Source organism: Nyctereutes procyonoides, unplaced genomic scaffold (genome assembly GCF_905146905.1).
Source record: "Nyctereutes procyonoides isolate TBG_1078 unplaced genomic scaffold, NYPRO_anot_genome, whole genome shotgun sequence".
Taxonomy (NCBI): domain Eukaryota; kingdom Metazoa; phylum Chordata; class Mammalia; order Carnivora; family Canidae; genus Nyctereutes; species Nyctereutes procyonoides.
In genome coordinates this window covers 34420757-34446894 of record NW_026575049.1, presented here as the reverse complement: position 1 = coordinate 34446894, position 26138 = coordinate 34420757, and the positions used below count along the sequence as shown (strand labels likewise).

The window sequence follows — 26138 nt, the reverse complement described above, 5'->3', positions numbered from 1 at the left end:
TTAATTTACAGAAACTAATGAATGTCTAGACTATTTTCCTGATCTCATTAGGAACTCTACCAGAGTACCTAAGGCCAGGAGACAACCTCAGAAAGCCTGGTCTATACTAGGCTTATACATAACAAATATAGGTATATCTGAAATAAGATATTTTAAAAGCTTGTAGATAAATTTTCTCTTCCTCCCGCATTCTTGGTGGGAATGCAGGCTGGTGTGGCCACTGTGGAGAACAGTATGGAGGTTCCTCAGAAAGTTAAAAATAGAACTACCCTACAATCCAGCAATTACATTACTAGGTTATTTACCCAAAGAATACAAAAATTATAATTCAAAGGGATCCATGAACCCCAATGTTTACAGCAGCATTATCTACAATAGCCAAACTATGGAAAGAGCCCAAGTGTTCATCAACTGATGAACAGATAAAGAAGATGTATATATATACACAATGAATATTACTAAGCCATAAAAAGAATGAAATTTTGCCATTTGCAATGACATGGATGGAGAATATTATGCTAAGTGAAATAAGTCAGAGAAAGACAAATACTATATGATTCCAGTCATATGGAGAATTTAAGAGACAAACAAGCATAGGGAAAAGAGAGAGAGGCAAACCAAGAAACAGACCCTTAACTATAGAGAACAAACCAGTAACTACCAGAATGTAGGTGAATGGGGGGTAATGGTGAAACAGGTGAGGGGATTAAGAGCACACTTATCTTGATGAGCACTGAGTCATATATGGAAGTGTTGAATACTGTGCATCTAAAAGGAATAGGTTACATTGTATGTTACATTGTATGTTAACTAAGTGGAATTTAAATAAGAACTTAAAAAATTTGTCTGTTGATCTTATAATGAAGAAGTATCGTTTTAATAAAAATAGTCAACATGGAAAATAAATTATTTGAAAGTGAAAGACTGTAGAGTAGACATTTATAAATCTACTTACCCTGTAGAAGAGATGCAATGAAAGCAGTTGCTACGCTGCTAGAGCACAAAAGTATGGAATGGTCAAGATAGTATTTCCCCTCTGGAATCCAGCCCAGTATAATTGCTGCCACAGCCGCTAGAAAACCAACCACTGTTGCTTGAACCTAAAAAGTTTTTTAAAAAATCCAACTGAATTATTCATTTCAAAAACAATTTTTACTTGGTTATGTAAATATGCATATCAAAAGTCAGAAGAAAGTAGTGCCTATGGTCATTGAGCTGCATTACCTTTTGAAGAAGCCACTCTAATTTAGTGTTAATATTCCCTAAGGTGGTGAGTTCTCAAACTGCCATGATCTGGTGCCAGTGGGTATGGAATGGGGCCCAGGAATCTGTTTTTATCAAGCACCCCAAGTGACTTTGATGGTGTAACCCACAGATTGTCTAAGAAGATACCAACCTTAAGACTGAAAGGTACCCAAATCCATACAACTGAAGTCTGACTCCAGAGGCAGTACTCATAAGAGACTGGGTTTTATAAACAAATGATAAGCTTTTGACTCCTTGCTCCTATATCACCTAATCTTGTGGCAAGTTAAATTTATTCATTTAACAAGTACTTATTTAGAATCTACTATGTACAAGGTGCTTGGTCTTGGCCACACAGTGGTCAAAATAGATTCATTCCCTGTTCTCCCCCAGCTCTTGGTGGGTAGGTGGGAAAGACATTAAAAAGTAATGTCATGAATAACCACAACCATAATCTGCAAAGTAACAACAATAATAGCAAATTTGAAAATTGAGATTTAAATGAGTTACATAACTATAAAAGTGCTTCCCACAGTGCTGGCACAAAGCAACCCAGCAACTAAGAGTATAACACTGACTGAACTCTTAGAATCCTATTAAGTAGAATGTGAGAACTAAAGAAGCCCTAGGGGAATCCAATTCACAGATTCCTAATTGTGCTTGTGTGCTAGACTCCTTTGACAGTCTGGCAAAAATTTTGTGAAGATTGTTTTCTCTATGAAAACACAGATGCATTCAATATTTGAGAAGAATTTCTAGGTGCTCATTGACTCTCAGAAGGCAATCCATGTACTAGAATCCAGAGCCATCTCTGGCTCCCATCCTGACCAACAGCTGTAGGGAGGAAGGATACAGGAGAAGGGTACAGACGAAAAGTGGAAGGAAAAATTAAAATCTGAGATGGAAGCTATTAGAATGATGTGATGAATAATTTACAGCACTACTCATATTACTTGGTAGGAGTTTAGAATATTTAAAGAATAAAATGGAGTATATTTTCAAATTTTAATTTATATATTAACTTATAGTAGCCTACTTGTTAAATATTTTATTACTCTCGTGTAGGTTCCTACAATTTCAAGCTGGGAAGCAACATACACATCTCTAATGCAATATGTGATTTAAAAGAATGGGGCAGGGAATCCCTGGGTGGCTCGGCGATTTGGCGCCTGCCTTTGGCCCAGGGCGCGGTCCTGGAGTCCCAGTATCGAGTGGGGCCTGCTTCTCCCTCTGCCTGTGTCTCTGCCTCTCTCTCTCTCTCTCTGTGTGTCTATCATGAATAAATAAATAAATAAATCTTTTAAAAAAATAAAAGAATGGGGCAAAGAAGCCTAGAAAAGTTAAGAAAATTAACAAAATTTATACAGCTGGTTAATGTTACAGCTGAGATTAAATCCCAGATTTTCTTATATCTAAACTGTGATTTTATTTTATTATTATTTTTAAGATTTTATTTATTTATTCATGAGAGACACAGAGAAAGAGAGAAAGGCAGAGAGACACAGGCAGAGGGAGAAGCAGGCTCCGTGCAGGGAGCTCAACACGGAACTTGATCCCGGGACTCCAGTATCACACCCTGGGCTGAAGGCAGATGCTTAACTGCTGAGCCACCCAGGGATCCCCTAAACTGTGATTTTAGAGACAGCTGCATGGATTTTTTTTAAAGCCCAAGTTCCAAAAATTATTTTATTTCTAGATCTTTGAAATATATTATATGAAATTACTTTTCTGCAACCATGTTTCTCAACATGATGTCCTAATTGAGGTTACTTTAAAATTAGTAAGTGTTCCTTAGGCCCCCTTGCTGGAGAGTTACTAGGGGGTTGCATCCCTCTTGGGCATCATAGGAAAGAGCTGAGGAGGCAGACATTCATCTGAGATCAGAAGGAGCTGTAGATAATCTATATATAATCCACGATTTAGTAACTGACAATCTATGTCTATGTAACTGACAGTCTAATGTGCTCCTTTACATGAATGAACACTAGTAACCGTAACAAAGAAAACTTCAGTTTATATAAACATAAGATCACAATATATAAATGTTTACTTTAATTAAAGATTTACTTTAGAAAAATCAAAGTAGAAAAATAGCACCTAATTGATGAAATGCTAAATATTTATTTGTATATATTAACTCAAATACTCACATTCTTGCTCTATAACACATGATAAAAAAATTTATATAGTTTTCTATATTCTATCATGTATTTTTCAGATTTGGAAGAACCTGATCAATTTCTAGAGAAAGAAAACTTTCTAGAGGTCAGAAATGCACTAAAATTTAATTATTACTCTTATAGGTAAAACCAAGATGTATAAACCCAAGATCTGTAAACAAAATGTGTATCACGTACCTGCTTTAAAGCCAAGTTGCCAATTATTAGGTTCCACTTTTCAATAGGTGAATCCATCTTCCCAATATTTACCTGTTAAGACAGATATTTTCATCATGCATCACTAATCTATGTTTTTACTCCATTTAAACAAGCATCTGAAGTCCTAAAGCCAAAGATAATTCTTTAGTAAAACTGATGAATTCACGCTGTACTTTAAATATAATCCTGAACTCACTACCAGTTTCGTATCTCACATTTAGCTCGCTCAAGATGTTTAGAAAAAAAATAAATATATATAAATATTCTTTAAATGTTTATTTTTAAGCATAAATATATACATATCAAATGTGTATATATATGTACATATATATGTGTGTGTGTGTGTGTGTGTTTAAAATTTAATACTAGCTCACAAGAACTAGCAGACCAGTTAGGACAATCCACTTGCTCATTGTTTACAATTACCATCATCAACGTTATCCTAAAATGCCATATTTTGTGTACTGAGTCTCAATATAAATAATTACATAATTTTGAACTGCTAGTATTTTATTCCACATCATAAAACTAATGTAATTTGAAGAATTAGTGAGCAGAAAACCCAGGATTAAACAAATCGTTTATATGTACATGATTTATATTTGAGTCAAGACTAAGATTGTTAGCAATAAAAAATTCATTCAGTTCACATAAGTTTTGATCGTGAATCTATTACAATTTATACATCTTTCTGCTAAACAGAAGAATACTCTCCAAAAAAATTATTCAATTGCTCTATAAGCAAAATTATTATTTCTCAACCATTTAGGATTTAAAACATGTATATCCAAATCTGTTGAGTTTTTCTAGCAGTGAACACTTTATTAATATAAAACATACTGAGCTGGGTTTCAATTATTCATGATCTGCTTGGTCATGAAAGTTAAGTGAACGGGTAAAGTGAGAAGTACATAACGGTTGCTATTTATTGGTAGTTTATGGACAGATTAGAGTTTAGCTCACTGGCTTCAGACTAGCAGATTACTTGCTACATCAACATTTCCACTATCAATTTGGAAAACAGAATTCTTTTTTTTTTTTTTTTTGGAAAACAGAATTCTTGAACCTCCCTCTGGGCTCTAGTCTCAAAGTCTCTCTAGTCTCAAAGCACCCAGCAATGCAAATATTAAGATCTCTCGGTTTTTCAATATAATTATTCATGCTGTCTTTATTTGCAGATTTCTTCCCTAAGCCTGGAAATCTACATTATTCATGAAATTTGTGTTTGTAGCTCTAACAACCTGAATCTTTGCTTCTGTGAGTAATAAGGTACAAGCAATGTTTAAAGAGTAAATCTACTTCAGGTTTAGTGTTCAAGAAATAGGCATGAGTTATTTTTAATAACTTTTAGAAAGAGGTCTATAGGTATAGGAAGCAAACTAAAATGATTCCATGAAAAAGCATAAGACTTCAAGACTCCAGAATAAATTGATGATCAGTAGAGGTGGACCACACATATACTAAGGTCTAGGAGAAAGTGAAGAAAAGTGAGTCACAGAATGAATGCTATGAATTAGGTAGGCTAACTTCACCGGATTCACTTGGTACCACTGCCACGAGACCCTTCAAAAGCCTGGAACTAACTACTTTTCTCAAAATCCTCTTCCTTAGAGCTGCTGGTTAGTCTGCCAGTGACAGGAACTTGCCTAAGATTTGAAAGGCAGAAAGGAAGGAGATGCCATTATTTCTGTAAGGTCCTGGTAGCAGATATAGTAGGCATCCAGAGGTCTACACTGCAATGCACCCATGGCTTTCTTCCTCTGCTGCAGTGCTTCAGGCTATTTCTCTGTCTACTCCCACCAGAAATCTTTACTTCTCCCACATTTGGGTAAGCCCAAATTGTTTTATTAAATTCTTTATTGCCACAATATATACTACGGCAGTTCTACTGACGAAAACCATAGTGATAGAATAACATCACACTACTCATTTAATCTGTGTTATAACTGATAATCACAATTTCTTAAGTCCCTTCCAGATCCATATGTCTCTGAATCTAGAGTCCTTTTATTCTAACATGAATAATAAATAGCAAGTTAATGTATGATGTGAAATAAAACATATTTCACATTTATGACATATAATTTATGTATAAATTCACAATGTATTATATGAAATAAACACAAAGTAGAATATATTGACAAATAATAATCACTTTTTATATAAAGCAAAGATTTTTAGAAGCAAGGATTTTTAAAAGAGAAAAATGTTGATCTAAATGTAACTACTTAGAGAAAATACTCACAGTATGGGCATGCATTGGGGATGGAAGGGGGAATCTGGCAGAATTCAGAAAACTGACCTTTGTTGCCTCCATACTGTAAAAACTGAAACAAGAATTGGGCAGACCTACCATACTAGCCAGTGGCCTAGGATTAATATGAACCATTTAAATTTTTCCAGAGTTGAGAGGAAGAAGAATGAATGTTCTATGTAAAGACCTTTGCTAGAACTACTTCTATTAGATTAACTGACCAGATGGTACTCAGCTAGAAAAACTAAGAACTTGGAAGGTGACAAAGTATAGTGGGATATGATCTGATAAAGACTTCTACATGACCCAGATTAATTCATTTATTTTAAAGTACTAGAAAAAAATAAAGTACTAGAAAAATAGACCAATATTTTTGTAGACACTAGCTAGTTTTTAAGGAAAGAGTAGAGCTGAGGTGGCCAGGGCCTGAAGATGTGTTATGTTTTAGTCAACACAGTGGTTTTAATTTTTTGAATCTAAATGCCTTAGGTTGGGTCTGTAGTCTCTACTTTTTATAATCTCTACACCCCTCTTCTTCATAGAAGTATATGTTACTTATCTGACCCTGAAGCACAGGCGTTAAGGACAGGCTTTAAGATTTATTAGAACTAAAGATAACAGTGGGTTGGAATGACCTTGAAATTATAGATTTAGGGATCCCTGGGTGGCACAGCGGTTTGGCGCCTGCCTTTGGCCCAGGGTGCCATCCTGGAGACCCAGGATCGAATCCCACATTGGGCTCCCGGTGCATGGAGCCTGCTTCTCCCTCTGCCTATGTCTCTGCCTCTCTCTCTCTCTCTGTATGACTATCATAAATAAATAAAAATAATAAAAAAAGAAATTATAGATTTACTAATACAGTTACTATAATTGATTTTAGAAAAATACATTTAATATGTAAATACTTGAAACAAGGGTACTGAAAGTCTCCACGAAACCATTAGTCTTTATATATATATGTCTGTGTGTGTGTGTGTATACACACACACATAGGCACCTGGGGGGTTCAGTGGCTTAAGCATCTGCCTTTGGCTCAGGTCATGATCCCTGTGTCCTGGGATCAAGTCCCATGTTGGACTCCCCACTCAGGAGGGAGTCTGCTTCTCCTTCTCCTCTGCCTCTCCCCCTCTGCCCATGCTCTCTCTCTAATAAATAAAATCTTTTTTTTTAATTTTTATTTATTTATGATAGTCACAGAGAGAGAGAGAGAGGCAGAGACACAGGCAGAGGGAGAAGCAGGCTCCATGCACTGGGAGCCCGATGTGGGATTCGATCCCGGGTCTCCAGGATTGCGCCCTGGGCCAAAGGCAGGCACCAAACCGCTGCGCCACCCAGGGATCCCCAATAAATAAAATCTTTAAAAAAAATATATATATATATATATAATTAAGTATGTGCTCCAAAAAAAGGTATATAAAAAATAAACCAGAATGTTAACCATTTTTATTTCTGAATGATGGGTTTGTGGATAATTTTTATTTTCTTCTTTGTTCATTAGTAAATTTTTCAAATTTTCATCACTCAATATGTATTACTGCTATAATCAGAAATTTTATTTAAAAACACATAATTGGTAAATTTAAAAATTTGACAACTAGAAAAGGTAACAGTCTCAACTTTTTGTCTGAACATGGGTTCTACAATATAAATGACATTAAAACTCACAGAGTATTCAGATGAAAGCCATAATAGAAACTAAGACTACCCTAAGTAGAGACCCAACCTAAGGCATATAGATTAAAAAAATATGAGGTCCGACTTTAGTCGGACTGGAAGCTGACTAAAGAATGGCTTTTACATAGTAAGACACTAAACATTTGGAAAAGAACGAGAGGAAGAATTGAAAAGGGAGAAGGAATAAAAGGAAAAGAAATGGGAAGGGAGGGGGAAAGTTTTATTCCTATTTAGAAAAGAACTAGAGAAGTAAGCACAAAATCTTTGAGTGCTAGCCACTGAATACTGGTACAGTTTTCCTAGAGGCTGTAAAATTCTTCTGAAGTTTTAAAACAAGTAGATTCTCATCTATCTAGAGGGATATACTGTCAATCTTGCCCCAAGTATGAAGATTTGACTAAATGACTTCTTTTATGAAAAGCAAAAATCAAATAATAGAAATATGCAAAAAGTTCTGTAAAATGTTATTAAAGTGATACTTCATGGGTAGTTATGATGTTAAACTTTATTACATAAAAGCAATATACACAGGGGTGCCTGGGTGGATCAGTCTGTCACCAACCTCTGACTGGTGATTTCAACTCAAGTCATGAACTCATGGGTTGTGAGATGGAATCTCATGTGAGGTTCTGTGCTCAGTGTGGAGTCTGCTCAAGATTCTCCCTCTCCCTCTGCCCTCCCCCAACTCATGCATGCAGCTCTCTAATCAATCAACCTTTTTAAAAATCAATATGCATAAAAACATCAGGTAAAATGGCAGAATACCATAAACGTGGAATATAAAAGGAATATGGAAACAGCTTAAAAATTCTAAAATCACTAAATACTATCCCTCACTAAAAGAAACCAGGCCTCCATAGAGAAATGGCTGATTTCAGGTCTGGGACAAGGAAAACATAAGATGACCCTGGAATATCTTGTTGTACCAGAAAGTAACAAAATGCTGAAAAATAATGGAGGCACACCAAAAGGACAGAGGAACCAGGGGTGCCTGGGTGGCTCAGTTGGTTAAGTGTTCAACTCTTGATTTCGACTCAAGTCGTAATCTCAGGGTCACAATCTCAGAGTCCTGAGATAGTGCCCTGCGTTGGGCTACACACTCCATGTATCCCTCTCCATCTACTCCTCTCCCTTTTCTCCCAGCTCACATGCACTCTAAAATGCATACATAAATAAAATCTTTAAAAAAAAAAAAAGGACAGAGGAACCAATTTGAAAGAGCTTCCCCCTGACCAACTGAGACAATTCTGAGACAATTCAGGTATCAGGATGAATCATTACAGTAATGGATTATCACCCATTAAATAAAATAAGAATCTATTCAGTCCATACAGGATGGATAGATGGATGGATGGATGCATAGATAGATAGGAAAGACAGGAGAATGTTTCCTTAGTACAATGCCAACTAATAAATGTAGAAGGGATAACAATTAATAAATTACAACTTAGCCTTCAAAGTAATAATAGAGTCAGACAAAAATATTAACATGATAAAACTGGCTAAAGGTTAGAACAGGGTATTTCCTGTATCAAAGTTTCTTCTTACAGATTGCTTACTAATTATAAAAGGGTAAGATACAACTTTATATGGGAAACCTGGCAAACACTGTTATTCAAATAATCAATGAGTAAAACAGTATGATACTATTTATATGAAATCCTAAAAAATGACCAAAAGATCAGGGATTACACGGTACCAGAGGTTGTGGCTGTATTGACAGCAAAGGAGCACAAAGGAACGTTTTAGGGTAAGGGAAAGTTCTGTATGCTGTTTGTGGTGGTAGCTATACAGTTTCTAGTTGCTTTTTTTTTAAGATTTTATTTATTCATGAGGGACACAGAGAGAGATGCAGAGACACAGGCAGAGAGGGAGAAGCAGACTCCATGCAGGGAGTCTGTTGCAGGACTTGATCCCAGGACCCCAGGATCACGACCTGAGCCTAAGGCAGACGCTCAGCAACTGAACCACCCAGGTGCTCCTACACAGTTTATCTTTCAAAACTCATCAAACAATACACCTAACATTGATGCACAGTATTATATGTAAATGAGACTTCAATATTTTTTTTAAATTTTTTAAGAAAAAAGAGTGAGTGAGAGAGCACATGAGAGGGCAGGAGAGGTAGAGGAGAGAGAGTAGCAGACTCCCCACTGGGCAGGGAGCCCAACACAGGGCTCAATCCCAGGACCCTAACATTATGGTCTGAGCTAAAGGCAGGTGCTTAACTGACTGAGCCACGCATGCACCCCAAGGCTTAAATAAAATTTTTATTTTTATTTTTTAATTTTTTAAATAAAAATTTTAAAGGTAATTTCATATAGCAATAATTGCTTTTTAAAAATAACAAACATTTATATTCCCACCACCTGGTTTTATCAAATATTAAAATTTGACCATATTTAGTATGCCAATATATCCCATTTACATTTAACACCATTAAACTATCCCATCATCATCTGAGGCTCTATTTCTATTTATTCAATGTTTTCTGTCTCCTCTTGGTTCTTCATTTTGGATAATTTCTGTCAATCTATCTTCAAGTTCATGAATTCTTTCTTCTGCTATCACCCATCTGATATTGACCCTGTTGAGTATATTTTTATTTGTTACTGTACTTTTTCACTCTAGAATTTCTATTTATTTTTTCAGTTTCCATTTCTTTCTTAAGATTCTGTATCTATTCCCTTATTAATATTTACATTTGTTTATTTGTTTGAACATTTTTTCCTGTAGTTCTTTGAACATACTTATACTACATGCTTTGAAAGACTCTGCTAGGGCAGCCCCGGTGGTGCAGCAGTTTAGTGCTGCCTGCAGGGCCGGGGTGTGATCCTGGAGACCAGGGATTGAGTCCCACGGCAGGGTTCCTGTATGGAGCCTACTTCTCCCTCTGCCCCTCTCTCTCTCTCTCTGAATAAATGAATGAATGAATGAATGAATGAATGAATGAATCTTAAAAAAAAAAGACTGCTAAATCCAACATCTGAGCCTACTTTCCACTGAGTATGAATCTCACTTTTCCTAAATATGACTCACACTTTTGCATTTCTTTCTACATCTAATAATTTTCAGTTAAAAACTAAACAATGTAATAATGTATTACAATGACTCCAATAATGTTGTGTTCCTCTGAGCATTACTGGATTTCCCTTTTAAAGGCAGTTAATTTGCCTAGACTGAAACTACAGACTCTCATCTCTCTCACAGTGTAGAGCAGCTTATATCTTTGCTTTTAGAAAAGCTGGTTTTTTCAACTATCAACTATTCCTTTTTAGCCTCGCTGTTTGGGGATCACCCTGCACCTGTGTAGTTTATGGTCAGCCAAAGATTTGAGCAGAATTTATACCCAGATTTTGAGGCTCATCCTTTTAACTGTTCTCTTACTCTTGGGATTTCTCCATAAATTTCTACCTGCTCTGTCAGCTCCAAGCTCTGTCATCTAATAATTCAAGACAATAAAATTTCCACTTTCTGCCACTATACCTATGTACAAGTCACAAAAGGCGTTTGGTCAAAAACAAAAAAACTCACAAATCTTAGCTAGTGTATTTGTCTTTCAAGTACAGGCCCCACTCATGTTTCTATCTACTTGTTTTTTGTTTTGTTTTTTGTTTTTGCTTTTTGTCAGACTCCTGACCTCTGTCACCTCAAAGTGGTAAGACTGTGGGTTCTCTGCCACATGAGATCCAGGGATTGAGGAAACTCCCTCAGGCAAAACAAAATAAAACAAAACAAAACCTACAAACTGCAATTCTTACCCGTTGTAAACATGGTCTTTTAAGGGTGAACTCAGTTTCCACCTGTTTTTGATCACCTTCTATTGCCTTCAGTTTGTCTAGGTTTTCTCATTGCTAATCTCTGGAAAGTTTCACTCACTACTTCATTCTGCCATTAAGTAGAATTAGAAGCATTATATTTTTTTACGTGCTTGAAATATTTTATAAAATGTAAGATGGCAAAATGCACACACATACATTCATATACACACCTTATTATCTTTCTGAACATGCGAGGGTGGTGCCTATGCTTATAATCTTGATTTCAGTAAAGGTTTCACATGTGCATACTATGTATTGAAACTCATCAAATTATGGACTTTGAATTTGTGTAGTTGATTTGTATCAATTATATCTCAGTAAAGTGTCAAAGAAAGGGGGGTAGCTAAAAATCTAGATGACTGAAACAGTTTTAGATTAAACATAAGTAGTTCTACTCCACAAAGTTATGGCTATGGATTGGTATTTATTTATTTATTTATTTTGGATTGGTATTTATAACTTAAGAAACATACTCTAAAATTATGAAATGAGAGGAATATACAGTTTCATTTGTATCTAACAATCACGTTTAGAGACAAGAACTGGTAAAATTTAGGATTATGCCAAATTTAGGAAGCAATACTGAGATTGTAACTATATATTATGCCACAGCTATTAATATCATTATTTGGGGTTTAATTTTTCTTTATTTTAGAAGTCTTATAATTTGAATTGAAGTCCAATCTAAAATTATTAGGGAAAGGTTTTGGCCACTTTTTCACATCCCTGTATTAGAATATAAGTTCAATGAAGGCAGGAACATTTTCTGTTTTATTTATTGCTGATTCCCAAGCACACAATAGCACTTTGCATATTGGAGGGGTTTGAAAATAGTTTTTGATTTAATGAGTTATAAAGGTGGAATGTTACAAAATAATTTCAGAGAATCAAGAGTTCCTTGAAAAGACATTTGAGGCAACAGAAATCAGTTTTGCCTAAATGGAAATGAGCTATTCAAACTGTGCTATGCAATTTGCTCCTAAAAAATAGATTGATGGGCTTTAAAAATATATATGTTGTCTTTAGGACAGTGGATACCATGTTTGACTCTTTTATCTACCAGATGATCTAGGAGCAAAAAATTTTAGACCTGAGATAATAGAATTTAAACCCAACAATTTATAGAATCATTGTACCTGGATTATTTTCTAATTATATACTACTGTTACATGTCCACAATTATCTACTATAATATATATCTACTCTTGGAAAGATAAAAATTAAGGAAAAATTATTCAAAGTTAATCATTATAATTTAAATTTTGACTCAAGTAAAGGGGCAAGATAATGTTGATTTAAAATCATTATTAAATCTCCCTTTAAAATAGGAAACACTTTTATGGAGCTCGATGTGGGACTCAATCTCAGACCCCAGGATCATGCCCTGACCCAAAAGCAGATGCTCAACGACTGAGCCACCCAAGCGTCCCCAGAATAACAAGTTTTAAAGATAACTGTCCTTCAATGATTGAGTGATATGTTTTAAGTTCTCCATCTTTATACTTACTGAAAACCTTCTTTATAATCCTATAATTTCATTTACCCTGATTGTCCTGCAGACAATCATAAAAATGAGAAAAGACTCTTCAATGGAACAAAAAGATTAAAATAATCATATAGCCTTCTTTTTTTTTTTTTTTAAAAAGATTTTATTGGGATGCCTGGGTGGCTCAGCGGTTGAGTGTCCGCCTTTGGCTCAGGGTGTGATCCCATATCCCAAGATTGAGTCCCACATCAGGCTTCCCACGGTGAGCCTGCTTCTCTCTCTGCCTGTGTCTCTGGCTTTCTCTGTGTGTATCTCATGAATAAATAAATAAATCTTAAAAAAAAGATTTTATTTATTTATTCATGATAGACACAGAGAGATAAAGGCAAAGACACAGGCAGAGGGAGAAGCAGGCTCCATGCAGAGAACCCAAAACAGGACTCCATCCCGGGACTCCAGGATTGCGCCCTGGGCCAAAGGCAGGCGCCAAACCACTGAGCCACCCAGGGATCCCCTCATATAGCCTTCTATAGCTATAATCCTTACTCTTACTTTTACAAGTGAAAATAAATATTACATAAGAAAATTGTAAAATTTTTAAAAATTATATTTTGATCATAGATGAAAAGGCGCTTTCAAATACTACTTAAGTTTAAAAAAAAATTATTCTCACTGACCTTTTTCCCTGGAACCAGGGAGTACAGGTAGGAATCTGCCACACCAGTCCCAATTAAAGATAAAAGAAAACTAAATTAGAGTAGTGGCAGGTGGGACATATAAGGAAGGGAAGAGATTTCATAGGTTGAACTGACAGACTGGACATTAACTGGGTAGAAGTTGGGGGTGATTGGCAATGTTAATAAACCGACAAGAAATATAGAAAATATGAGTATATGAGTAAAATATAGAAAATAAGAGCAAGTAATGAATTTAGTTTTGAAAGTAGTGAGTGGTGCAGACAATTGAAAATTCAGCTCTGGAGGTCAGGAAGGAGACTGGAGATACAGATCTGAGAGTCAGCGATGTGCAGGCAGTGGTGGACTATGTGAAATTATTGACAGATCATTAAAACAAGGTACTAATACTAAAGTAACACAGTAATACTTATTAGTATCAATACTAAAATATCAATATTAGTAGTAATACTAAAGTAATACTTTAGTATTAGTACCTTGTTTTAGTATTCAAATCAAGAAGATGAGCAAAGAAAAAGAAACCAAAAAACAGACTAAGAGGAAATCATGAAAGGGTGGAAGGAAGTCAGTGTGGGTTCTCAAAGTCAAGATTAATAAAAAAATTTCAAGTAGAAAATAGTGAAGAGTTTATCAAAGATGAGACTTTGGGGACTTTACTATTAAGAAGTCTTTATCTATGGGATGCTTGGGTGGCTCAGTTGGTTAAGCATCTGACTTTTGATTTCGGCTCAGATCATAATCTCAGGGTTGTGGGATCAAGCCCCAAGAAGGGCTCTGCACTCAGCAGGAAGTCTTTTTTTTTAATAAATTAATTTTTATTGGTGTTCAATTTACCAACATACAGAATAACACCCAGTGCTCATCCTGTCAAGTGTCCCCCTCAGTGCCCGTCACCCACTCACCCCCACCCCCCGCCCTCCTCCCCCTCCACCACCCCTAGTTCGTTTCCCAGAGTTAGGAGTCCCCATGTTCTGTGTCCCTTTCTGATATTTCCCACACATTTCTTCTCACTTCCCTTATATTCCCTTTCACTATTATTCATATTCCCCAAATGAATGAGAACATACACTGTTTGTCTTTCTCCGATTGACTTACTTCACTCAGCATAATACCCTCCAGTTCCATCCACGTTGAAGCAAATGGTGGGTATTTGTCGTTTCTAATGGCTGAGTAATATTCCATTGTATACATAAACCACATCTCCATTATCCATTCATCTTTCGATGGACACCGAGGCTCCTTCCACAGTTTGGCTATTGTGGACATGGCTGCTAGAAACATCGGGGTGCAGGTGTCCCGGCGTTTCATTGCATCTGAATCTTTGGGGTAAATCCCTAACAGTGCAATTGCTGGGTCGTAGGGCAGGTCTATTTTTAACTCTTTGAGGAACCTCCACACAGTTTTCCAGAGTGGCTGCACCAGGTCACATTCCCACCAACAGTGTAAGAGGGTTCCCTTTTCTCCGCATCCTCTCCAACATTTGTGGTTTCCTGCCTTGTTAATTTTCCCCATTCTCACTGGTGTGAGGTGGTATCTCATTGTGGTTTTCATTTGTATTTCCCTGATGGCAAGTGATGCAGAGCATTTTCTCATGTGCATGTTGGCTATGTCTATGTCTTCCTCTGTGAGATTTCTCTTCATGTCCTTTGCCCATTTCATGATTGGATTGTTTGTTTCTTTGCTGTTGAGTTTAAGAAGTTCTTTATAGATTTTGGAAACTAGCCCTTTATCTGATAGGTTATTTGCAAATATCTTCTCCCATCCTGTAGGTTGTCTTTTAGTTTTGTTGACTGTATCCTTTGCTGTGCAAAAGCTTCTTATCTTGATGAAGTCCCAATAGTTCATTTTTGCTTTTGTTTCTTTTGCTTTCGTGGATGTATCTTGCAAGAAGTTACTGTGGCCAAGTTCAAAAAGGGTGTTGCCTGTGTTCTCCTCTAGGATTTTGATGGAATCTTGTCTCACATTTAGATCTTTCATCCATTTTGAGTTTATCTTTGTGTATGGTGCAAGAGAGTGGTCTAGTTTCATTCTTCTCAGCAGGAAGTCTTGCTTAAGATTCTCTCTCTCCCTCTCCTAGTCCCCCCTCTCTTCCTCTCTGTTCCTCCTCTAAAGAAGAAGAAGAGGAGGAGGAAGAAGAGGTGGCGGCAGCAGAGGAGGAAGAGAAGGATGAGGAGGAAGGGAAGGAGTGGGAAGAGGGGAAGGGGAAGGGGGAAAGGGGGGAGGGTGAGAGGGAGGAGGGGGAAATCTTTAACCTAAAATTGCTTTAGTAGTTGATAGAGTATCAAAATTGGAATATAGCTGGCCATGATTCTCTAGCATTCTGTAAGAGTACTCTACCTAGCAAACTTGAGATCAAATTCTCTAAGCAATGAAAACATTATTAACTAGATGAATATACCAAGTTATCATAGTTTGATGCCATGAGTTAACTACTTTTCCATATACTAATTTGTTTACTTTTACCCCTCTCAAATCCTGAGAAATTTTCAAGTGGCTACTCCCACTAATCCATCAGCAATTCCCATCTTCTGTCTCTGAAAATTAGTTCTGGACTCCAACTATGTCTCATTATAGCCACTGCTACCACCCTGATCCAAGCCAGCATCACCTCTAGCCTGTATTACTGCAACAGACTTTTAACTTGTCTGTTTGCTTTAGTCCTTGGCCCGCTGTAGCTCTGTCTCAACACAACAGTCAAAATAATCTGTTAAAAATATCAGGTCACGGCACTCTTCTGTTCAAAACCTTCGAATGGCTTCCCATTTCCCCACAATAGGCAAAGTCCTTACAATGGCCCACAAGCTCATCTCATGCTTTGTTATTTTCCCTTTTCCCATCTGGTCACAGCCCCATAGGCCTCTATGTTGTTCATTGAACACAGTGGTTCTCAAACTTTGATGTATATCAGAATCACTGGTTAAAATAAAGATTGCTGAGACAAACTCCCAGAGTTTCTGATTCAGTAGCTTCGGGGTAGTAACAAGAATTTTCATCTCTAACAAGTTGCTAACTACACTTATCAAAAGACCACACTTTGAGAATCATTGATCTAACATGTCAACAACAGTCCTGTCTCTGGCCTTTGACATTGACTGGGCCATGTCTATCTCAAATAGCTTCAAAAAATAAAGGCAAACAAATTAGTAGGTGGAAAAGTAGTAACTCATGGCATCAAGCTATAACATAGTACATTTATCTAGTTTATGGTGCCTTCATTACTTAGAGAACTAAGTAATTTCTTTAGCTTATGATTCAAATATAATCAGTGACAAAATTCTTGATCTATGGAAAATGTCAACTCCGTTTCTCCTTCCCCAAAGAAAGGCCCAGCTAGCTCACTCTGTAGGAAAGGCAGTTGGTGGAACAGTTGGTGGAACTGGCAGTTGGGTATTATGCTGAGTGAAATAAGTCAATCGGAGAAGGACAAACATTATATGGTCTCATTCATTTGGGGAATATAAAAAATAGTGAAAGGGAATAAAGGGGAAAGGAGAAAAAATGGGAAATTTCAGAAAGGGAGACAGAACATGACTCAACTCTAGGAAACAAACTAGGGGTGGTAGAAAGGGAGGTGGGCAGGATGTGCGGGTGACTGGGTGACGGGCACTGAGGGAGGCACTTGATGGGATGAGCACTGGGTGTTATTCTATGTGTTGGCAAATTGAACACCAATAAAAAATAAATTTATTTAAAAAAAAAGGCAGTTGGTTGACCGACTCCTCCCATGGGCTTTGTTTCTAATCAGCTTTGGAGTTACCCTCTTTTAAATATGAACAAATAAATGTAACCAGACATTTGATGGAAATATCTAACATAAAATATAAACACCACAACAAATTAAAGCAAAAATTAAAAGATTAAGATTCAATTCATCTTTATTCAGTGTTAATGGTAATATGTAATCAAATTAAACAAAGTAATTTGCAGCATTCTTCTTTTCCACCAGATTCCCTACAGCTCAGCCTATTTCAAAATGGCGTGGCATGTTTAATCTGTTATTTGAATCTAAACAAATATTGGAGAATGCTCAAGAATGTTGCTTTTAGAAATATTTTCTTTGAGATAAGCTAGCCAAAATTTCAGTTTTCCGGGCAAAGTTATCAAGTTGCTTAAAAGCTTGTATGCTTAAGAATATTTATCAGAACAAAGTTCATTTTCCAACAAAATGAAACTAAAGCTACCTTTAAACTCTCATTCCAATAACTTCCTTTTTCTTTAAATGTTACCAGTAGTTGTTTTTTTTTTTTTCAAGACTTCTTCTTTATTCCCCTCTTTGGTCATAAGCCTCTCTTGGATTGAGTTCCACCTTGCTAACCCAACAGTTCTTTTTTTTTTTTTAAGATTATATTTATTTATTCATGAGAGAGAGAGAGAGAGAGAGAGAGAGAGAGAGAGGGGCAGAGACACAGGGAGAGGTAGAAGCAGGCTCCATGCACAGAACCTGACATGGGACTCGATCCAGGGTCTTCAGGATCACGCCCTGGGCTGAAGGTGGCGCTAAACCACTGAGCTACCCAGGCTGCCCTAACCCAACAGTTCTTAAAGCATAATGCAAATGCAGAGATCACTGGGAAAAGATAGCACATCTATATAATTTCACTAACACTGAAGACATTGGTAAAGCTACATAAAAGTTTTTTGTTTTGTTTAAGACAAAAGCTAGCAATATAATGGACACACATTCCGGCAGAACACCAAGTGTGAAAATCAACATTCAGCTGACACCAAATGTCACCATTATATGAGATACTAGAAGGTGAAAATAAATCAAATTCTAAAACTTATATTACCTCTCAGTACTAAATTTTTTAGAAATCATTTCTCAGCACCAAGAGCTACTAGTTTTATCCTTTGGTCACTATAATGCCTCTATGTAATACTACACAGATGCCCACTTTAAAACTAAGTCATTAGAGAATCAAGATAAATTTGGGCTAGTTTTGCCAATTTAGATACTTGTAAGAATGATGGTATTACTCAATTACTGGGCTTTCTTGCCTCTCATATAAAAATTGATGAATATTATTGATGATAATAAAGCAGCAATTACTGGGATTTCTTGCCTCTCATATAATAATTGATGAGTATTTCCTCTTTCATTCCTAGGTTTGGAGATTCGATTGATGGTGATGATGCAATTTCATTAAAATAATTCCATAAGCTGAAATTTTGTACATTGCTTGATGATGCCTTCTAAATGTTTTCAGATAAGTCTAAGATTGCTGTCCTTATATTTTTAAAAAATATTTTTACGTGTACTTATTGCTTCACACGATCACTTGAGAAAGCTTTGTCTTTAAACCTAGGACCTAAAAGTTTAACAATGGAGCAATGTAATTGGCTTCCATGATGCCAAAAAGTAATGAATTTCCATCTGTATCTCGGTTTTTATTTCATCCATGCCAATGAAGAGAAGAGAAGAATGGCAGGACTTTTATAGCAAAGATTATATAAGAAATACTTAAACATGTCAAGGTATACCTGTTTGGTTATTTAAGAAGGTACAAGTAAAAGAAGTGCTTTCTTTATAAACAACCACTGTTTATTATTAAGTCATGTTATTGTTTCCTTCAGGGTATAAAATTAAGGCTATTTTGTTCAAGTAGCCCTCTTTAATATATAAATTCTCTTCCATTTTATTTTAGTATCTTACAAATTACATCACAAGAGATTTGAAAATCTTTACTAAGTCATGAAATTTTCCTTAGGCCAAAAGAAGTTTTTTACTCCTAGAATCTAAAATCAATAGTACTCTAAATCAGGTAAAAGGGGCCCTAGCTCTGAGACTCTCTTTAACTATGCCCACACAACACAGGCGGAGGAGTGCATAGGGCACAAGTAAAGTTCCCACTCAACACCTGTGCCTTATCCCCTTCAAGGCCATACTCCAGATACCCAGAACCATAAAGTTCCCTGACCAAATGGCCTAGATCCCAATGCCAAGACCTCCTCCTGAGTCATCCTTCTTTTTTTATTTATTTATTTATTTTTTATTTATTTGTGATAGAGAGAGGGGGGGGGGGCAGAGACACAGGCAGAGGGAGAAGCAGGCTCCATGCACCGGGAGCCCGACGTGGGATTCGATCCCGGGTCTCCAGGATAGTGCCCTGGCCCACAGGCAGGCGCCAAACCGCTGCGCCACCCAGGGATCCCCCTGAGTCATCCTTCTGAAGGCAGATCATGCCACCACTGGGTACATGCCCAACTGGAAGAATGTTAAAGGGTGGCTGTTTGCAGAGGGTACAGATGGAGTTTGGACAAAGGACCTGAGGTATGTGTGAGGTCTTTCAAAATGCACAGAGCCAAGTGTAGGAAGGTAGGGGGCAGGCCAGGGGCTGACTCTCTCCATAACACCATGTTCCAAAACAGAACCCTAGAAGCTAAGAGTTCCTCATTTGATCTCACACTTCCAGATCTACATAAGGATATATCTGCCAAGAAGAAAGATAGAAATTTTTTTAAGTTTGTAGATTGTTGTATAATCTTAAACTACATAGCATATGTTACACGAGCCTGTTTGTATTCCTGTCTCAGGCCCAACTGTTAAAGTGAACTTGTCTAGAATGCTTATATTTTGGGATGCCTGGGTGGCTCAGCGGTTGAGCATCTGCCTTTGGCTCAGGGCATGATCCTGGAGTCCTGGGATCGAGTTTCGCACCGGGCTTCCTATGTGAAGCCTGCTTCTCCCTCTGCGTGTGTCTCTGCCTCCCTCTCTGTGTCTCTCATGAATAAATAAAATCTTTAAAAAATATTTTACATTATTGTACTGACATCACTGCACTGACTAAATATAACAATAACCTGGAATGGTCTTTTCCCAGATTTTGATATATGACTGATTCTCTTTTATTATTCAGGTGCCAGCTTATACATCATCTCTCAGAGAAGTCTTCACTTACTACTTAATATCAAATATCCCTCATGAATCATCCTTCATCATGTTTCCTTTATTTTCCTCACTGCCCATATCAATATCTGAAAATGGTAACAAAAATTCCACCACAGCAGGAACCTTGCCTGCCTTGTTATTCATCTATAGAAAACTGTATTCTTATTTAATGCCATGGGTTATAATCTTAGCTATCATTTCTTTTGTGGGTCAAATTGCCCCAGATCTGCTTAGAATGTTATCCTGTATCCTTTTGACATGTTCATATATATTTTAATTATATTTTTATTATATATATTTACTTAAAACATAGATATATATATTTGGCATTTTCTTACTTTCTGACACAGCAAGATGTTCCAGGGTCATCTTATACTTATAAATGTTACTGTCCAAGAAATGAGGAGTCCTCATTTTCTATGATTCCCAGTTCCATTTTGTATTCAATAATTACAATGATGACACACAAAATTAGAGACTAAAGTGAATTTAACCAAATAATTCTACTCTATGAGGTCTGGCTCCACCTTAGTAATTAGCTGATATCCCTAGACATTTCTAGCTCGCCAAATAATTACAGAAATAAGTAATTAGGACTCTATCTTCAAATGGTATTTAAAAGAAATAATATCAAATTTTCAAAATATTAAGTAACAAAAAATATTGTACATTGGTGCTAAGACCAAGACTTCAGGAAAGCACTCCTACAATGCAGAGGAGGCTATTAGGTTTTTGTTAGTGAGGTTATTTATTGGTTTTATAAACTCAACACAGTTATCCTGTGCAAGTAAATGGGAATGTTCTGGAATGTGAGTTATTCCATTACATACTAGCTCTGTCTTCAGTAAAGTTACTCCATTGTTCCAAGCCTCAGTTTCTCCTTTATAATGACAGGAATAACAATGCTTATCCTATAGGGTTGCTATAAGGCAGGAGGCACAGTCCTAGCATGTTATGAGGGCTCACTGATGCCCAATATCATTATGGTGCTGGACAGAGTTTAGTTACATGACCTTTAATATATAAAGAAGGAGCTTAGAAGTTTCCACAGGGCACATGCAGTATTTCCTCTTAACCTAGCAAGCCAACGATGTTAATAAAGCATTATTTAATGTCGTGCATTTATTTTCTTTCCAAGCATCTGCTTTACTCAAGAAACCTTAGGGAACTTACAGTTTTGCATTCTTTTATTTCTTTTGGGAAAATTCTAGGATTGTAATTAAACTGTTCAGGAAAAAAAATGCATTATTTTACAGCTTAGCTACATATGCTAAATTGTTATTCAGAAAGGTTAAACATTTTTTTAAAACATTGCCAGTAACGGGGTTCTGAGTTATTTTTAGAAGCCCGAAGGACATTATTTTCTCATTGTAACATTTGTTGGGGGTTCACCATTGTGCAACCAAATTATGTTGGTTAAAGTCACATTGCTATTGAAGTTCACTTTAATGAACCATCTACCCATTTAATGTTAGTCAAAAATTAAGCCATCAGAAGGTATTTCTAATTGCAGTATCTTTAGTATATGAAGTTGATTTGCTGTAGCATCTTTAAGCAAACAAGAAAAAACAAAAGAAATAAAAGAATGCAAAACTGTACATATAAAAGTATTCATTATAACATTTAACATTGTTTATAATAGCAAAACATTAGAAAGAGTCTATATATTCAATAACAGATGATGGACTAAATTGTAGGAGACCTATGTAATGGAAAAGTACATAGCCAATAAAAATAATGACACGTCTATATTTATTGATATGGAAAGATGATCATGGTATATCTTCAAACATATTTCACAGATTTTGAGAGAATATACATGATTCCTGTTCTTTTTTAAAAAAAATACACTGTATGTATCTACTGTATGCTATGCCTAACTATGTGTAAGTATAGATACTCAAGTACAGATAAATATCCAAGTATAGAAGGATCTTTACCAAAATACCAACACGATCAATATATGTATAGGTGAAGAACTTGGAGTGGCTTTAAATTTTCTTTATACTTTTTTCCCTTTTCTTCAGTTTTTGAAATAAGTATGTATTACTTTTATCATCACAAAAGGTTTAAATACCAATCAACCGACCACTGAACCATTAAAAAAAAATCTCATTATCTAACTTGTCCCATGTCTCAAGCACTGATAACTGCCAAAATGCCCTGGAGTAAAATGAAGCAGGTATACTACTTCTTAGGATAAAGGAGGGCCTATAATTCACAAATTAGCCAACCTAGAGAACTTTTGGGGTATGTTATCAGGCATTACTACTTAGCATATCCCTGAGGTCCAGAAATTTGTCAGATAAAGGAAAAAAATTTTCCTGCTACAAGTTCTCCTTCACAGAGAGAAACAGTATAGGTATTATACATACTTAGAGGTAGGAAAAAACTTACTGCAGTGGATAATCTGGATGCCAATGTCATTTCCAAGTTCCCTTTGAGACCAAGGAGTGCAGGAACTAAAATGAAAACTTCTGTTACTTTTTTGAACACCTCCCAGTGCTATAAAGGAAAAACAAAGAGAATTTTCTGACACACTTTAAAAAAACACTTTAGAAAAAAGACATTTCTAAAAATCTCAGCCTTTCTTTTTTCCAATGTTGCATCAACATTTTGAATAACACAGGTCATTTAATCAGTGAACATTTAGCTTAACCCCATTCTGCAGAGCTCTGAAGCCTTGCTTGAGTCGCTTTAGAAGACTGAGTTAAATTGGGAGTGATAGCTGATACAGTCACTATATCCCCAAATACCTCTAGCTTGCTACACAGTTCTGATACCCTTGAATTTTATTTTATCCGTTAATGAGGACAGGAATCAGTATAACTAGTAGTTAAGAGTACACACTCAAGAACCAGACCATCTAACTGGACTTGAATCTTGGTTCCAACACTAATGACAACAATCTCACAGGATAATTACAGTATTATTTAATTTAGCAAATGGAGAAATAAAGATTTAAAGAAATTAAATGATTTTCCCAAGGCCAGAAAATGCGACCTAGAACAGAACTCAGAAGTTCTGAGTCATTCCATGTTCTGGTCCCCATTTTAGGGACCAGAGGCAACAGGCTACAGTGCACAGGATCATTAAAAAAAAAAAGCCCTAAATTGGAAATTAGAAAATCTGTGATTCTAGGCATGGATCTGTCATAACCTAGCTGCATAATTCTGGATGAGTCATATGTCTTTTGGATCTCCATTGCTACATCTATGAAATGAAGATCCCTGTCTGCTCTAGCCCTTAGGAAAATACCATGATAATGAAAATAACATATTAAAATACTTTATAAAGTGAAAAAACCCACACAATTCACTTACTAACCTGCCATTTACTAATGCTATTAAGAGGTGATTGTCCCAGGAAGAGACTTTATGGATTCGCATGCTGATTTATGCCCAAAAATATCAAGAATGCAGCCTTGTCATTAATACCAAGACAAGTGAGAAAAGTAAAACTTAAATTCATCAGATAAATGAAAGAAAAATCCAATTTGTCCCCACAGTTGCCTTAGTGGTTGTTCCAAATAAGTATAGAACTAGAACCTAAAGAGGTTAGGAAATGTTTATCAGATCTTTGGTCAATCCTGGTTCAAAGGATATGCAAGGGAATCCCTCCAGGGTTCAAGTCAAGTAAGAATGAGCCTAAAAAAAGCACTGGGGTCCCGGTTGGTCCCAGATTTCTTTTCTTTTTTATTTTATTTTATTTGTTTATTTACGATAGTCACACAGAGAGAGAGAGAGAGAGGCAGAGACACAGGCAGAGGGAGAAGCAGGCTCCATGCACTGGGAGCCCGACGTGGGATTCGATCCCGGGTCTCCAGGATCGCGCCCTGGGCCAAAGGCAGGCGCCAAACCACTGTGCCACCCAGGGATCCCGGTCCCAGATTTCTTAATCTGACAAAAAACTAACAAATAATCTTGTCCATGTTTTATGATGGGTTAAGAATTCTGCTGTGCTAGTGGGATATGCCTCCTTCAGAGATAAGAGTGGTAGTGGTGATAAAGATGATGATGATGAACAGGATAATAATACTAACAAACAACATTCAATCTCCACTTATTGCCTGGTATGTGCCAGGCACGGTTTTCTTTAGGTTTATTCATTTAAGCTTCACAAGAAACCTAGGAGATAGGGATCATTTTTAACAAATCAGAGATAATTCAGGAATTCAGGAATACATTTTACCTGGGTCATCATTTTAAGACACCTGCCTATATGGCTTAATATTAGAAACATCAGAATAACATCCAATATCTCTGTCTAGCTCCTATAGGTCATCCCACTTTGGATCTGTTGGAATGAGCTCCTTTTGGTTACTTCCACACTTTCCAAGTTCAATTCAAATCAAATACTCCCATGAGAATTACTGCGAAGTCGCTAACACATTAGCATTGCTGTAACAGTAAGAACTCTCCATTATTTTTTTATGCCAAATAAATTCTGTATTCCTTTCCCTACACGTGCAGAGGTGTACTTCTAGAAGTTCTCAAACTTTCTCAGTTTTTATTATATCCTTAGGCCAAAAGAAACATCTAATAGTCCTATTTATAATGTAATTGGTCCAAACAACTTAATGAGTATTTATTTCCTAACAATTTAGTAACCATTTGTAGAAATAAAACAAATACATTGAAAAAACATTTTATATTATATCACCATAACTACTTATTAATGGGGTGTGTGTACCTGTTGGTCACTGCAAAACTTCTCAAACCTTGGAACTGGAAACTGTCACCTTCATTTCTTGTTCTATATTGGTTTTTGTGTGACACTTGCTTTTTTCGCAGCACCATTGAAAATCTAGTCAAGAGAAATGTTGTATGATGCAATGTTGAAGTGTTGAACCACACTGAGTCTGTAGAGTGTCCAGGAAATGTCATTGTGCTTCCTTCAAGGTTTTTTAAAAATCCCACACCAACCCTGGAGTGTCCAGAGACAGCATTTGGGTTATTTGAGAGTAGTGAGAAGCTGTACTGTATTTTAGTCAAAGAGAAGGGCTTCAGGGTCAGATTAAGTAGGATGGAATTCTGACTACTACTCTTACTCTGTGACTTCTGTGATTTACCAAAGTTTATTTAACCATTCAACTGTTGAAAGTTAGCTGGGTTATATCCAGTTCTTAGCTATTATGAATAAAGCAGCTATAAACATTTATGTACAGGATTTGTGTGAACATTTATTCTTTGGCATAAATGCTCAGTAATGTACTTAGCTAGGTTATATGATAGTTAACATTAATTTTAGTTTTTGTTTGTGTTTGTTTTTAAGAAACTGTCAAGGGGTGCCTGGGTGACTCGGTTAAGTGTCAGACTCTTGGTTTCAGCTTAGGTCATGATTCCAAGGTCATGAGATGCCCCCCACCCTTCCCCTTTCTCATCCCCTCAAATTTCGTGCTCAACATGGAACGTGCCTGTCCCTTTCCCTCTGTTCCTCCTCCTATTTGTGCTCTCTCTCTAAAATAATAAAGATCTTAAAAAAAAAAAAAAAACCTGTCAAGGTGTTTCCAGGAATAGCTATTCAGTTTTAAATTCCTATCAGCAATATATGAGTAATACCATTTCTCTACATCTCAACAGCATTTCATATTTTTTTTACTATTTTTAACATAGCCATTCTGATAGGTGTGTAGTGATATCTCATAGTGATTTTCATCTGCATTTCTCTAATGGCTAAAGATATTGAATATCTCA

At 36.4% G+C, this 26138-nt stretch overlaps 1 protein-coding gene across 8 annotated transcripts in view; it reads right to left on the bottom strand.

The window, feature by feature from the left end:
* Nucleotides 1–26138, bottom strand: part of SLC41A2 (solute carrier family 41 member 2) — a 122299-nt gene that overhangs the window by 58006 nt on the left and 38155 nt on the right. For all 8 annotated transcript variants that reach the window (XM_055328595.1, XM_055328593.1, XM_055328596.1 and 5 more), the window contains 3 exons: nt 22840–22947; nt 3603–3674; nt 956–1100 (listed from right to left, as the gene is read on the bottom strand). In XM_055328595.1, coding sequence (XP_055184570.1) covers nt 956–1100; nt 3603–3674; nt 22840–22947 — 325 coding nt within the window. The remainder of the gene's footprint in view (nt 1–955; nt 1101–3602; nt 3675–22839; nt 22948–26138) is intronic.